The 12,755-nt window shown below is 42.6% G+C and overlaps 1 protein-coding gene across 2 annotated transcripts in view; it reads right to left on the bottom strand.

The window, feature by feature from the left end:
* The window catches only part of waw (Translation factor waclaw), a 50,978-nt gene that overhangs the window by 4,679 nt on the left and 33,544 nt on the right, over positions 1-12,755 (bottom strand). For both annotated transcript variants that reach the window (XM_067156140.2, XM_068229849.1), the window contains exons 8-10: positions 10,678-10,806; positions 9,031-9,114; positions 6,545-6,681 (exon numbers count right to left, since the gene is read on the bottom strand). In XM_067156140.2, the coding sequence (XP_067012241.2) occupies positions 6,556-6,681; positions 9,031-9,114; positions 10,678-10,806 (339 nt within the window). In that variant the 3' untranslated portion in view covers positions 6,545-6,555. The remainder of the gene's footprint in view (positions 1-6,544; positions 6,682-9,030; positions 9,115-10,677; positions 10,807-12,755) is intronic.

Below are 12,755 nucleotides of genomic sequence, written 5' to 3'. Positions count from 1 at the left end.
CCATGTCAAAGGTACTCTTGATCAATTTGGTTATGGATCCATCCTGGCCAATCACATCAACCCGTACATGATAATTGTCTATCCTCAGAAGAACAGGATATTCCAGCGCAATAGTGTACCTTGCCACACGGCTAGAGGAGCTGTCTCTGGCCGAGGCAGAAAGGGGTGATTGATTCACTCTGGAGGATGTGGGTTCAATTACCCATCAGGAAGTTGAAACATTTAAGAAACAAGATTTTCACTTCTGGAGGTGCATATGGCCCTGAGGTTCACTCAGCCTACTCCAACAATGAGTACCAAGTTAATTCCTGGGGGCAAAGGCGGCCAGGCGTAGAGCTAACCACTCTACCCCATCAAGTGCCGAGGTTACGGATAGTGGAAGCCTTTACCTTCCTCCCCTCCAAGGGCCTTCATGGCCTGTACGGAGATGACTTTGCCACACGGCTATAATTGTCTAGACGAGCATGATCAAGACTGATCATCAAACAGCTCCAATCTCAATCCAATTGAATATCAGTAGGACCACCTCAATTGTCATGTTCGCCGTCTGTCTTATCCGTCAAGCACCTTTCAACAGTTGGGGGACGCACTGCAGACAGTACGACTTCAAATACCTGTCGAGACCTATCAGCACCTGACTGAGTCATTCCCAGCACATGCAGCTGCTGTCTAGTGTTCTCCCCAGGACCTTGCATCTTGAAGACAGAGCAGCCGTATATGGCTAGAGTAGAAGAGGGGACTTCAGACCAGCCGGCTAACATAACCTAGATATGTGCTAGTTACAAATCATTCGTACATATTTGAGTCACTGGATGTTCCAAATTAAAATGTAAATACTAAAACTGTTTATTTAAATGATACATCTTCATTATGTCGGCATAACTGAATCAATTACATCGGAGTTTAAACGTTCAGCTTGACTGTCACTGCGCAAGCAGTGTCTGCATTAGCGTGGAATTGCACGCGAGCACTCGATGTCACAAACTCATAGCAACCGAGTGGAATGCCCTGGTGTTACATCATTATGAATGAGCAGTAGAATACTAGAAGTTCAAACTGCTCTGTTACGTCGTCTTTGAGATAATAACACTAAAATACTGTAGTTCAATTTTATAGTTAATGTTTACCTCTCTGATATTACTGTTAATGCCCGAAGGGGAATAAACTGAAATGTTATCAACATTAATTTTTTTACGTAACAGGCCACTCATTCCTGCCACCCGCCTGACGAAAATTTCTGGGGAGAACACTGCAAAGTGTGGTTACTCTAGATACTCGCAGGTGGTCATAACAAGGACCAAGAAGGTTACGCCTTTTCTCAGGCCAGGAGATTTGGCGGGATTTGGGGATTTTTGGTGTTGGAATATGAAAAGGGGGAGCTTTGATTTGGAGGTTTGGAGACGTGGCCTCTTGGCTAAGGGGTGCAGGATCTGTTCTCTGCTTTTTATTATGCTTGCGTTACAGTGATTTACAATATGGTTTACAATGACTGAGTATGAGGTACAATGATGTTACAATACAGTAGTTTAACATTTATACTTGGGGTTTTGGGAAGAAGAACTGAATGATTTCTTGATATAGGGAGGAAAAGTTGAGCAGGGATGTAAGTAGTACATGGAGAAGGTAGGAACGGTTGTGGGGGTTTGGTAGGTAGCGTTGGGGGTTGGGAAGCCGGGCGCGGTTTCGAGAAGTGGAAGGGCGGGAGCGGGGTTGCAGGGGAGATAAGGATGACTCCACTCGGTGGTGGCGGCCGAAGAGTTTTATCCCCTGCTGGATTAGACGCTGGACTTCCTCTGATGTCTGGAGCTGGAGTCGCAGCATGAAGGTGGGTCCGGCTTCGTTGTAGATTCTGCTTTGCTAGTTGCTTAAGGTTGCACCGACACAGATAGGTCTTATGGCGACGATGGGACAGGAAAGGCCTAGGAGTTGGAAGGAAGCGGCCGTGGCCTTAATTAAGGTACAGCCCCTGCATTTGCCTGGTGTGAAAATGGGAAACCACGGAAAACCATCTTCAGGGCTACCGATCGTGGGGCTCGTACCCACGATCTCCCGGATGCAAGCTCACAGTCGCGCGCCTCTACGCGCATGGCCAACTCGCCCGGTGTAGATTCTGGATGCTCATTTTAAGTGGAATCCGGCGAGGCGCAATTCATGGCTGATGAGGTTTATTAAGATTCCTGGGTTCACCTCCTTCACGACGCAGCTGGGGTTGCACTCAGGAGGTGGTGGCGGTGGAGATGTGGTATTGCATTCGGGCGCTGGTGGTGGTGTTGCTGGTCTTGCTGTTGCTGTTCCTTCCTTAGTGGGTAGCCGGGCTGTTGTGTTTGGTGGGCTGGTTGGAGTAGTGGAGATGGGAGACATCATAATTGGGGAGGGGTGGGTCGTGACTATGGTGGTTATGGGAGTATTAGGTGAGGTAAGAGTAGGATAGGTAACGATGGTGGTGGTAATGGTACTGGTGGGGGTGGTATATGTGCAGGATGGCGGCTGCGGTGGCGGGGTGTAGGGAGGTGGCTGTGTGCCAGGTTTCGGTGACAGCGGTGGAGGAATGTATAAGGGTGGCTGGGTACCCGGTTTCGGTTCAAAATTTTTCCATATGTTTTGGACATGGTTCCCCAATGTGCGGCCATCCCTGTATGTAGATTCCGAATTTCAGGGCCTTCTGAACGTCGAACTCCGTGGCGAGTTGAACCAGTATACTGTCTGTTGGGATGAAATTTTCGAGAATCCTGGATAGATTTAGAGCTAGGACGCCTCTGTTTTTGAGCGAACGCAGGAGTTCTCCGTCCGTGAGGGCCTTTGATGACACAGTTTGGCATTTTGGGGAGGCCGACTTCCTATTTGGTGTCAGGCCTATTTATGCTTTTTGGCACGGTAGGGTACAAGGTTAAAGATGTGGTGTTCCCCTGCCGTAATAAAAATAGGCGTAGATCGATTTTCCGAGTTTGGAGAAGCAATGTGGTCATAGCAATGTGATTTGACTGTGTACAGAGAGAGACAGGAAGATGAAAAGGAAGACACAATAGGACAAACACAATAACAGGTCAATGTGGGAAAAGGGAGCAATGGAAGGAGAAGACAAGGAGAATTACAATTGGCTTTAACCCTTAGCACACACCGGGTGGGCAATGCCCGACATGATTTTCTTCTCTATATAACTCCTTTGTCAGGTTACGCACGTATGAATTACAGGTACAGTAAGCTACTGCCATCTTTTGACAACAATTTGAAGCCATCTATGTCTATAATCTCTTTGAAATCAGGCTTTGTGCGCATTCTTTGAAGATCATGTGAGTTTGTAAACAAAAGTTGTTCAGCAACATGGCATCGTTCGAGCAGCATGAGAAGGAAATTGCCAGACATTTAGGTGAAAGCAACATTGATTTCAGCGATAGTGAGAGTGATTTTCAATTAAGTGGTGAGGAAGATATCGCGGAATGAGACTGTGTTGGTGAATGGAGTGATGATGATCTTGACATTTAGAAAAGTATGCTAAATGGCAGTGTCGGTACCTCTACTGATGGCTGGAGGGAATACCGTGAAACGGACTTGGACTTCAAAAGAACCTATTCACACGTACATCAGGTTATAAACCACCGCAAGGGACTAAACCTAACAGTGAACTTTACCTTTTCCAATTATTCATAATTGATGAGTTATTGTCAGAGATTGTGCGCAAGACTAACCGGTATGCCAGTGTAAACATTCAAAATGTTACGCCCCTCAGACATGAGTCTGTTAGGAGGAGGTCATGGGTAGAAGTTACTCTTCCTGAATTCAAAGCACTTTTAGGCGTAATCCTAAATATTTCAATGAACAATAAGCCTGAATTACGACGTGAGACAGCGTTTTTCTGCAATACATGCAGACAAAAGCCTGGAGTACATCCCGGCAAGTGCTTTGAGAGGTTCCACACAATGCACAATTACAGACAAAAAGTGACTCTCTGAGATCATTTCAGGGTTAACCCTCGAACCGCCGCAGACGATAGATCATCAGGTCTACTTTACCAGTAAATACAGTTAGAAGAAGTTGTGAATATTTCCGTTAGATGGCAGCATTCATCAGGCATGTTTTCTCCTTGGAATGTGGAATGTTTCTGTGTTAAATTCATCCAATTTAGGTGCGATTTCTTTGAAACAAATGAAGGTTGCAATTCATACAGCTTTGAAACACGTGTTGATTTTTTGTGACTTGCTTTCATTGTTTACTGCGTGTTATGCACACATGATGGCTACATTTTCGGGTTTTAATGATGAAGATATTGTAATAGAATTAAATGCATCTGTAAATTCAAGGGCTACTGCAGCATAATGGATGTGTTGTGCCACCTGTTAGAGCTCTATCAACTACCCTACTTTTTATTGAATAATTCCTAAAGTAATAACACTATTCTCTTAAAATTTGTATGCCTATCATCAGAATTAACTTCTCTACAAAATGTATATTTTAAAAATTTTCAGATAAACTGATTAGTTATTTATATTTGATCAGTAAGTAAAAAAAAAAAAAATTGATTTTCTGCGGGATTATTTAAAGAGGCAGAAAATTTTCAAAAATACTATATTGAGGGTAAATGTAAACCACTTTTCAAATAGTCCAGTTCATGCTGAATATTTCGGTGTATTATATATGCATATTATGTGAATAATACATCTGCAAGTGGTGGTGGTGGTGATTATTGTTTTAAGAGGAAGTACAACTTGGCAACCATCCTCTATATAACACTAATTAGAAGGAAAAATGGAAGGGGTCCGACACTTTGAAAAATGAAGATATCGGATAAAGGAAGACAAGGGCCACGAATGGCGTGAAAATGAAAGACTCCCTAGCCCTCGCAAACCTAATAGCCTCGGGGTCGGAAATGAACAAGAGTTGACCAAGAGAGGTCTGATAGAATAGATGAAAGTGAGGAGCCTGGCACAAGTAAGTGGAAGCAATGCCAGGACCCAGCTAAGGGCCCCGTGGTCGCCAACCCACGCTTCAAAGTTCGGAGCCCCTGGGGCCCCTTTTAGTCGCCTCTTACGACAGGCAGGGGATACCGTGGGTGTTATTCTACCGCCCCCCACCCACAGCAGGAAACACATCTGTAAGAGTGACATAAGTCAGGTACTGCAAATGTGTCGTGCACACCCACCGGTTAAAGCTATTTCAACTACAGCTTCGAGGGTTAAAAATTCTGAACATTGCACCTAATATTGTACTGTACTTGTATTATATTTATTTTGTGTTTGTTTTAGTTGATTTTCAGAAATATGCTGTCTCTTATCCCCCTGCAAGAACATTCTTAAATGGAGGTGGAGAGGCAGGAGTGTTAAAAAAAAAAAAGGAGGGCTAAGGGTTAAGTGTCACCGACACTGATAGGTCTTATGGTGACATTGGGATAGAGAAGGGCTAGAAGTGGGAAGGTAGTGGTCATGGCCTTAATTAAGGTACAGCCTGGTGTAAAAATGGGAAACCACAGAAAACCACCTTCAGGGCTGTTGACAGTGGGATTCGAACCCACTATCTCCCAGATGCGCGCCCCTAACCACATGGCCAACTCGCCCAATAATTTAATGTTTTAGCAGTTTACGTCACTGCCTTTCAAAAATACACATTTTTTATGAAAACTGGTGTGAACATATTATTTATTATGATCTGGAGAAGAGTTCCAACTCAAAATAACCCTTTTCAATTAAGCAGAGAGAATAATGTCAGAACACTGAAAATTGTTGGAAGTGCTTCCTGGCACTTTCAGAGTTTGTAGAGGTCAAAATACGCCAAGCATTGTTGGTAAAATCTCAAAAATCAAATGAGTTGGCCGTGTGGATAGGGATGCACAATTGTGAGCCTGAATTCAAGAGACAGTGGATTCGAATCCCAGTGTCGGCAGCCCTGAAGATAGTTTTCCATGGATTTCCATTTTCACAAGAGCCAAATGCTGGAGCTGTACCTTCATTAAGGCCACGGCCGCTTCCTTCCCATTCCTAGGGCTTTCCTCTCCCATCGTCACCATAAGACTTATCTGTGTTGGTGCAATGTAAAGCAATTTCTGAAGGAAAAACATCTCAAAAATGCATTTTATTTTTAGTTGTAACCCTTTCTCTCTCAGCCATCGAACTGTCAAAACAAGGCATATACAGAGAGATCCCCAATCGCCACGGCACAACAGCTTCGAAGGGTCATGTTCTCTCAAGCGACCGCTGCTCAGCCCAAAGGGCTGCAGATTATGGGGAATTGTCTGCTTGGCGCAATGAATCCTCTCGCCCATCATTTTTGGCATTCTAGACTGGGGCCGCTATTTTACCTTCAGATAGCTCCTCAATTGTAATCAGGCAGGCTGAGTGAACCTTGAACCAGCCCTCAGATCCAGGTAAAAAAAAAAAAATCTCTGATCTAGGTGGGAATCGAACCTGGAGCCTCCAGCTAAGAAGCAGACATGCTAACCCTACAGTGCAGGGCCAACGCATATAGAGAGATAGGAATCTATAAAATTCAAATTTAGGAGACTTAATTCTAATTTAATTTTACTTTTCAAAAAGAAAATTTGTCATAAACTCACTTGGCAGGAAGTCATCGCTTGAGGACGTCGATGAAAGTTTCTCGAGGCAGTTCAATGTTTGCCACCATCCTCATTTTCTTCTTGCCTTCAGCTTGCTTCTTGAGCAGCTTCATTCTCCTCGTTACATCGCCGCCGTACTGGAACAGAAGACGTACCAGGATGAGTGGTGGGTGTCCTTGTAAAAGTTGTGAGAGAAATAGTGTAAGGAAATGATCAATTTGGGTGTCCAGAGAGGGGTCTACCTGGGGTCACAAGACTGTCTGGCCTTTGCAGACAGCATGCCATGGATCGCTCAATCTCTGAAAATAGAGGCGAACCAGGTCATTTGTCTTGGAAGACAAACAACCAAAGTGGGACTTCAAGTGTCACTGGAGAAGACCATGTGATTCACCAACGTCAAAAAGGCTAACACAGAGATGTCACTAGAAGATGGTAAAATCGAGTGAGTTGAGAAATTTTAAGCACCTCGGCAACTGAACAGAATCGAACTTGTCAGAGAAAGCAACCTTTTCTGCAAGGTTTAATAAGCTGGAACTGGCCTATCAAGTGACTCAAAACACTCGCAATACCTGTCACGAAATCTGAAGCTGAAACATTAACACAACACAACAACACCTGGAAGCCCCGTATGCCATGGAGTATTTATCATTAAATAGAAAAGGCTTGATTGAAAAACTGGAAGGCAGAAAAAGAAGACTGCTCAGATAGATCCTAGGCCTGGTACTGGAAAATGGGGAATATTGGAGATATTAAATTACAGAGCTCTACTTCCAGACAAAGAGGCTCTCCGACTGTGTCAGGAGAAGGAGGATAGATTTCTAAGGTAGGGTGACCAGACATCCTGTTTTTAATGGGACTGTCCTGTTTCTCGACTATCGTCCCATTGTTCCTTGGGATGCTAAAGTGTCCCTTTTTATTAACTCCGGTCCCATTTTTGTCCCTTTTTCAATAATGGCATGACCGCAGTAGTTGTAGAAGCTTTGAATGTTAAATACACAGAAGTTTCTGCTAATGGTCACGTTAAGCAACTGTCATATTCCGAGACAATATCTGTACGCTGCATGATTAGCAAATACAATAGGAGCTAAATTACTCAGACCAATCAGAACTAGGGTTCATTTGTATTAGCAAAAATCCAAATAATCTAATTCAAAAGGTTAATGTAATCATATAAACAGAAAATAGGTACAGGACAGTATATAAAACTTCTGTGAAAAATTATGAAGCCTGAAAGCTTACGTAACATTTCGGCGTAGCAAACAAACAAACAAACAAACAAACAAACAAAGAAAAAGACCTTCACATCTGGATAAATGAGATCTAGGCAAAAGAGTTCCTTCAGTATTCTAAATGATCTTTCTTCAATAAGTCGAAACTAGATGCTGTAACGCGAGGCAACATGGCTGCACAGCTGTCCTAACAACAAACCATAATACTGAAAGATGAAACCTTTCAGAAGAAATAGTTTCTTCACAAAAGATTGTGAATAAAGCCAATCATAAATGGTAGCGCAATTTTCAGTTCTGTGATGAAGTCCACTCTATTTCTACAAGTTGTCATCTTATAAGGCAAATATATAAAGGTTTATAGTTCGTAATACACCAGAGTTTTATATTTTGGAAGAAGCAACTTCTGAAACTGTTAAAATCTTTAAAATATGTCAAAAGTCGCTAATACATTTCAGTTCTGTGTTTCGAGTGCGAAATAACTTATTCACATATGCTATATTCTAATCAGGTACTGCTTAATAATAATTAATAATAATGAAATGAAATGTCGTATGGCTTTTAGTGCCGGGATATCCCAAGACGGGTTCGGCTCGCCAGGTGCAGGTCTTTCTACTTGACTCCCGTAGGCGACCTGCGCGTCGTGATGAGGATGAAATGATGATGCAGACAACACATACACCCAGCCCCCGTGCCATTGGAATTAACCAATTTTAAGTTAAAATCCCAGACCCGGCCGGGAATCGAACCCGGGACCCTCTGAACCGAAGGCCAGTACGCTGACAGTTCAGCCAACGAGTCGGACATTAATAATAATAATTTAATTAGATGAGTCCCATTTTGTCCTTTTGTCCCTTTTTTTCGGTTTTGAAAAAATCTGGTCACTGTATTCTATGGTCATGTGACCAGATTATCTCCCAACAGATCACCAACACTGTTCAACTCCTGGCGGAACAAGAAAGTCTGTACCACCCGACTGACAGAGAAAAAGAAGGACATAAATGAACTGGGGCTGTCACACTTACAAAACAGACAGGCTGTGAGACAGATCCTGAAGAAAGTACAAGGTTTTCAGGAGAAAAAAATAAAAACCCACTGTAAAAGAAAGGTCAAAGGAAAGAAAGGCGGTACACCGAGAGAAGATGTGACTACCCTGGGCACAGATCAAAGTGCAACAGTTGGACAAGCATTATCCCTATTACAATAACTAGGAGGAGGAGGGTCTGTTACTCAGCAAACATCATACCACTGTTTACTCACCAATTTTGCAGTGACATCCTTCCTGTAAGGTTTTATAGTTTCCCTGGCAACAATTTTGCCTCCTACTGCAGCTTGGACATTGATCTGCAAAGAAAAGGTTTCAATTATTAAGGCACACGAAGTTCATACAAAAAAAAACTTAACCTGAAGCACTGGATAAGTGAAAACTGAAACTCAAGTTGAATATGAACATTATCAGCAAGGCGTGTGTGGTATTTGAGGAAACAAAACAACCATATCCTTAATAACAAAGTGTACTGATGTCAAACTTGGTCCCACCGTGGGCGGGGTGGGGGGGGCGTAGAATAACACACGGTATCCCCTGTCAGTCGTAAGAGGCACCTAAAAGGGGGCCCAGGGGCTCTTTACATGGGAGTGTGGGTTGGCGACCCTGGAGTCCTTAGCTGAGTCCTGGACTTACTTGTGCCAGGTTCCTCACTTTTATCTATCCTATCCAACCTCCTTTGGTCAACTCTTGTTCTTTTCTGACCTCAGCGGTATTAGAGCATTTGAGGCCTAGCAAATATCTCTTTAATTTCATGCCCTTTGTGGCCCTTACTTTTCTTTGACCAATACCTTCATATTTCAAAGTCTTGGACCCCTTCCATTTTTTCCCTCTGATTAGTTTTAAAATAGAGGATAGTTGTCCAGTTGTACTTCCTATTAAAACAATAATCACCACCATCTGTTAAACTTGGTGTATTGTTGCAGTAAAGTAAAACACAGGGGGGCGTAACCTTAACTCGGTCAATAATTTTCAATTAACCCATTACAAGATAATAGAGGCTCACTGGACTTACAATATAACAGTGAAGCAGCATTGACAGCCATCTTGGACTTCCTTGGGGATTGCTGCATTTCAAGGGAATGTACGCATATCCAATCCTTATCCAGTTTCTTTTATGGGCTTCGGTATGAAGTGAGATGAATCTTCGTACCGAGATTTTACGACCGTACGCCTTTCCTGACGTCAACCTCATCAGAGGAATTCTTTTTACAATCTGCTCTATGTCGCACCGACACAGATAGGTCTTATTGCGACGATGAGACAGGAAGGGGCTAGGAGTGAGAATGAAGCAGCCATGGCCGTAATTAAGGTACAGCCCCAGCATTTGCCTGGTGTGAAAATGGGAAACCACGGAAAACCATCTTCAGGGCTGCCGACAATGGGGTTCGAACCCACTATCTCCCGAATACTAGATACTGACTGCACTTAAGCGACTGCAGCTATCGAGCTCGATCATCATCAGAGGAGTTACGAAATGAAATTATGTGATATTTGATAGTAGGAAGGGAGAGGGTGAAATCCAATGCCGGCACACAGCTTACTTCTGTCAAATAGCACTAAGGGTCTGCTCAAGGCATAACGTCGCCATCAGATAGGTGTAACACCATCAACAGCATCACTGCACAATGGATTAGAACTGTATCCAGGCTTTCGACACACAATCTAGTGACTGGAAATTTTATACCACCACCTCTCCTAACCTACTGTCCAACATTCTAATGGTGAAATTTTTTTGACCAACAGGACTCAAACCGGCTAACCATAGCGTCAGTAAAACTTTAGGTAATTACTGACATATTTTATCTAAACCCCAAATGCTTCCTCTTCATGAAAACAATCCCCAGAACACTTTAGTTTACCTGAATCATCTGACGAGGAATGGTCTCCTTCAGCTTCTGGCAAAGTCGACGTCCAACAATATTAGCCTTAGAAACATGAACAATAGAACTCAACTCATCCACCAGAACTCCATTGAGCAAGATGCCAAGCTGAAACAGAGAGGAACATGAACTTAAATATACCGAGGAAAAAAAAGGACTACTGTTGTAACGGTAGGAAGGAAATTTTAAGATCAAGAACTCTGAAGCTTTTATCTGAGGTGCCAGACCTTGATATGGCTTTCAATGACTCATCTGAGAATATGTCAGTCTTCACGGCTGAGTGGTCAGCGTCTTGATCACCGAGCGAGTTGGCTGTGCAGTTAGGATCGCGCAGCTGTGAGCTTGCATTTGGGAGATAGTGGGTTCAAACCCCACTGTTGGCTGCCCTGAAGATTTTTTTTCTGTGATTTCCCATTTTTACAACAGGCAAATGGTGGGACTGTACCTTAATAAAGCCCAAGGCTGCTTCCTTCCCGCTCCAAAGCTTTTCCTATCCCATCGTTGCCATACGATCTATCGGTGATATAAAAAGGCAATTCTCCTTTTTCCACATTGTATCTATTATTCATTATTTGTATATCAGTGAACTAACTCCCGTTACAGTCAAAAAGAGACTAGGTACACAAGCTGCAGAAATGGTGTCAGCAACGTACAAACTCTGGTTGGAAACATGAAATGGTTTAGAAATGAAACTGGACAAAGTCAGTGGAGTGTGCTGTCTGTCACCTATTTTGTTTCTAATTATTCTGGACAAAATTTGTAAATAAGGCAAAGGAAGCATATGGGAATAGGGAGATAAAAAAATTATTAGTGTTAGCAGATGATATTGAGGACTGAGGAACAAACAGCAAAAAAGTACAAGAACAAATTGATGCACTGAACAAGGAAATTGAAAAATATGGTATGAAAATCATCACAGTGAAAAGCAAGACCATGGTGATTATCAAGAGGAGAAATACAAGGGAAAGGCATTATGAAAATAGGTGATCAAAACCTTGAAATTGAGGACAGTTTCAAATACCCAGGGAGTGAATTTCCATGTTTGCTGCGTATTTGTGGAGCATGACATACCCATCAAACTGAGCAAGATATTTGCGTGGAACTCTTTAAAAGTTGTAATAATAAGAGTTTTGAACGTTGGTAGGACGAGTTATATCGAACTCGTGGATTTATCCCACTCACACGCCTGGTACGTGACGCGCACAGTGGTTAAAATCGAGACACAGTACTACTCGTCATCAGGCGGATCACACGCCAGGCACGTGGGTAGTTTACTGTGCATTATTTACCATGGATAGCAATTATTACAAACATAAATATATTCATATTTTCACTTCTTTATTATACAATTTTATGTCACAATGTCTTTATCATTACAAAACTGCCAAATGCCGAGCCGTTATTTCTTCTGTCGAAGCGCACTATTTAATTGGTGAACCTCGTGATGTTGAAGGAACTGCATTGTCGGCCATCTGAACAAAATATAAATAAAATTATCACATAAGGATCATGACTCAGTCACAAATTATTACTAAAATTTATTGCATGGCTCATAAATATGATGGAAGAATAAATGACAATTACAAGTTCAGTCCTCTGGCTGAACTTATTGCAGTAGTCGAATTTATTTCAAAAGCAGAATCGCTCGTAAATTCTTTTGAAGTAATAATAAACAAAATATTCAGTGGCTTACCTCGCATTGAAGTTTTCTTGCTGCTCAAAGATCAAAAAAGAATGACGACGTATGACGAAAACTGCGAAGAGGAAATACGCGGGAAATGGAATATGCATGTGCAAATTTGGCTACGGATAAACCTCCTGGTAGATTGGACTTACACGATATGCGGGAAGCCTGTAAATCACGTTTCCCAGCACCCGTCCCATGATGCGCTAGGCTCATTCTCCGCATATGCTTATAAATCAGTGCCACGCGCCTAACACGTGATCCGCACTGAACGTGTTAATGCGGAATACAAGGCTGGACATAGAGATCAGCAAGAGGGTGCAACAGGGCATTCTACCAGAGTGTAAGAAACCTTGTCTGGAATAATTAAGTG

This window comes from Anabrus simplex, chromosome 12 (genome assembly GCF_040414725.1).
Source record: "Anabrus simplex isolate iqAnaSimp1 chromosome 12, ASM4041472v1, whole genome shotgun sequence".
Lineage (NCBI taxonomy): Eukaryota > Metazoa > Arthropoda > Insecta > Orthoptera > Tettigoniidae > Anabrus > Anabrus simplex.
The sequence above is the reverse complement of the archived record's forward strand: the minus strand, read 5'-3'. Positions and strand labels throughout refer to the sequence as shown.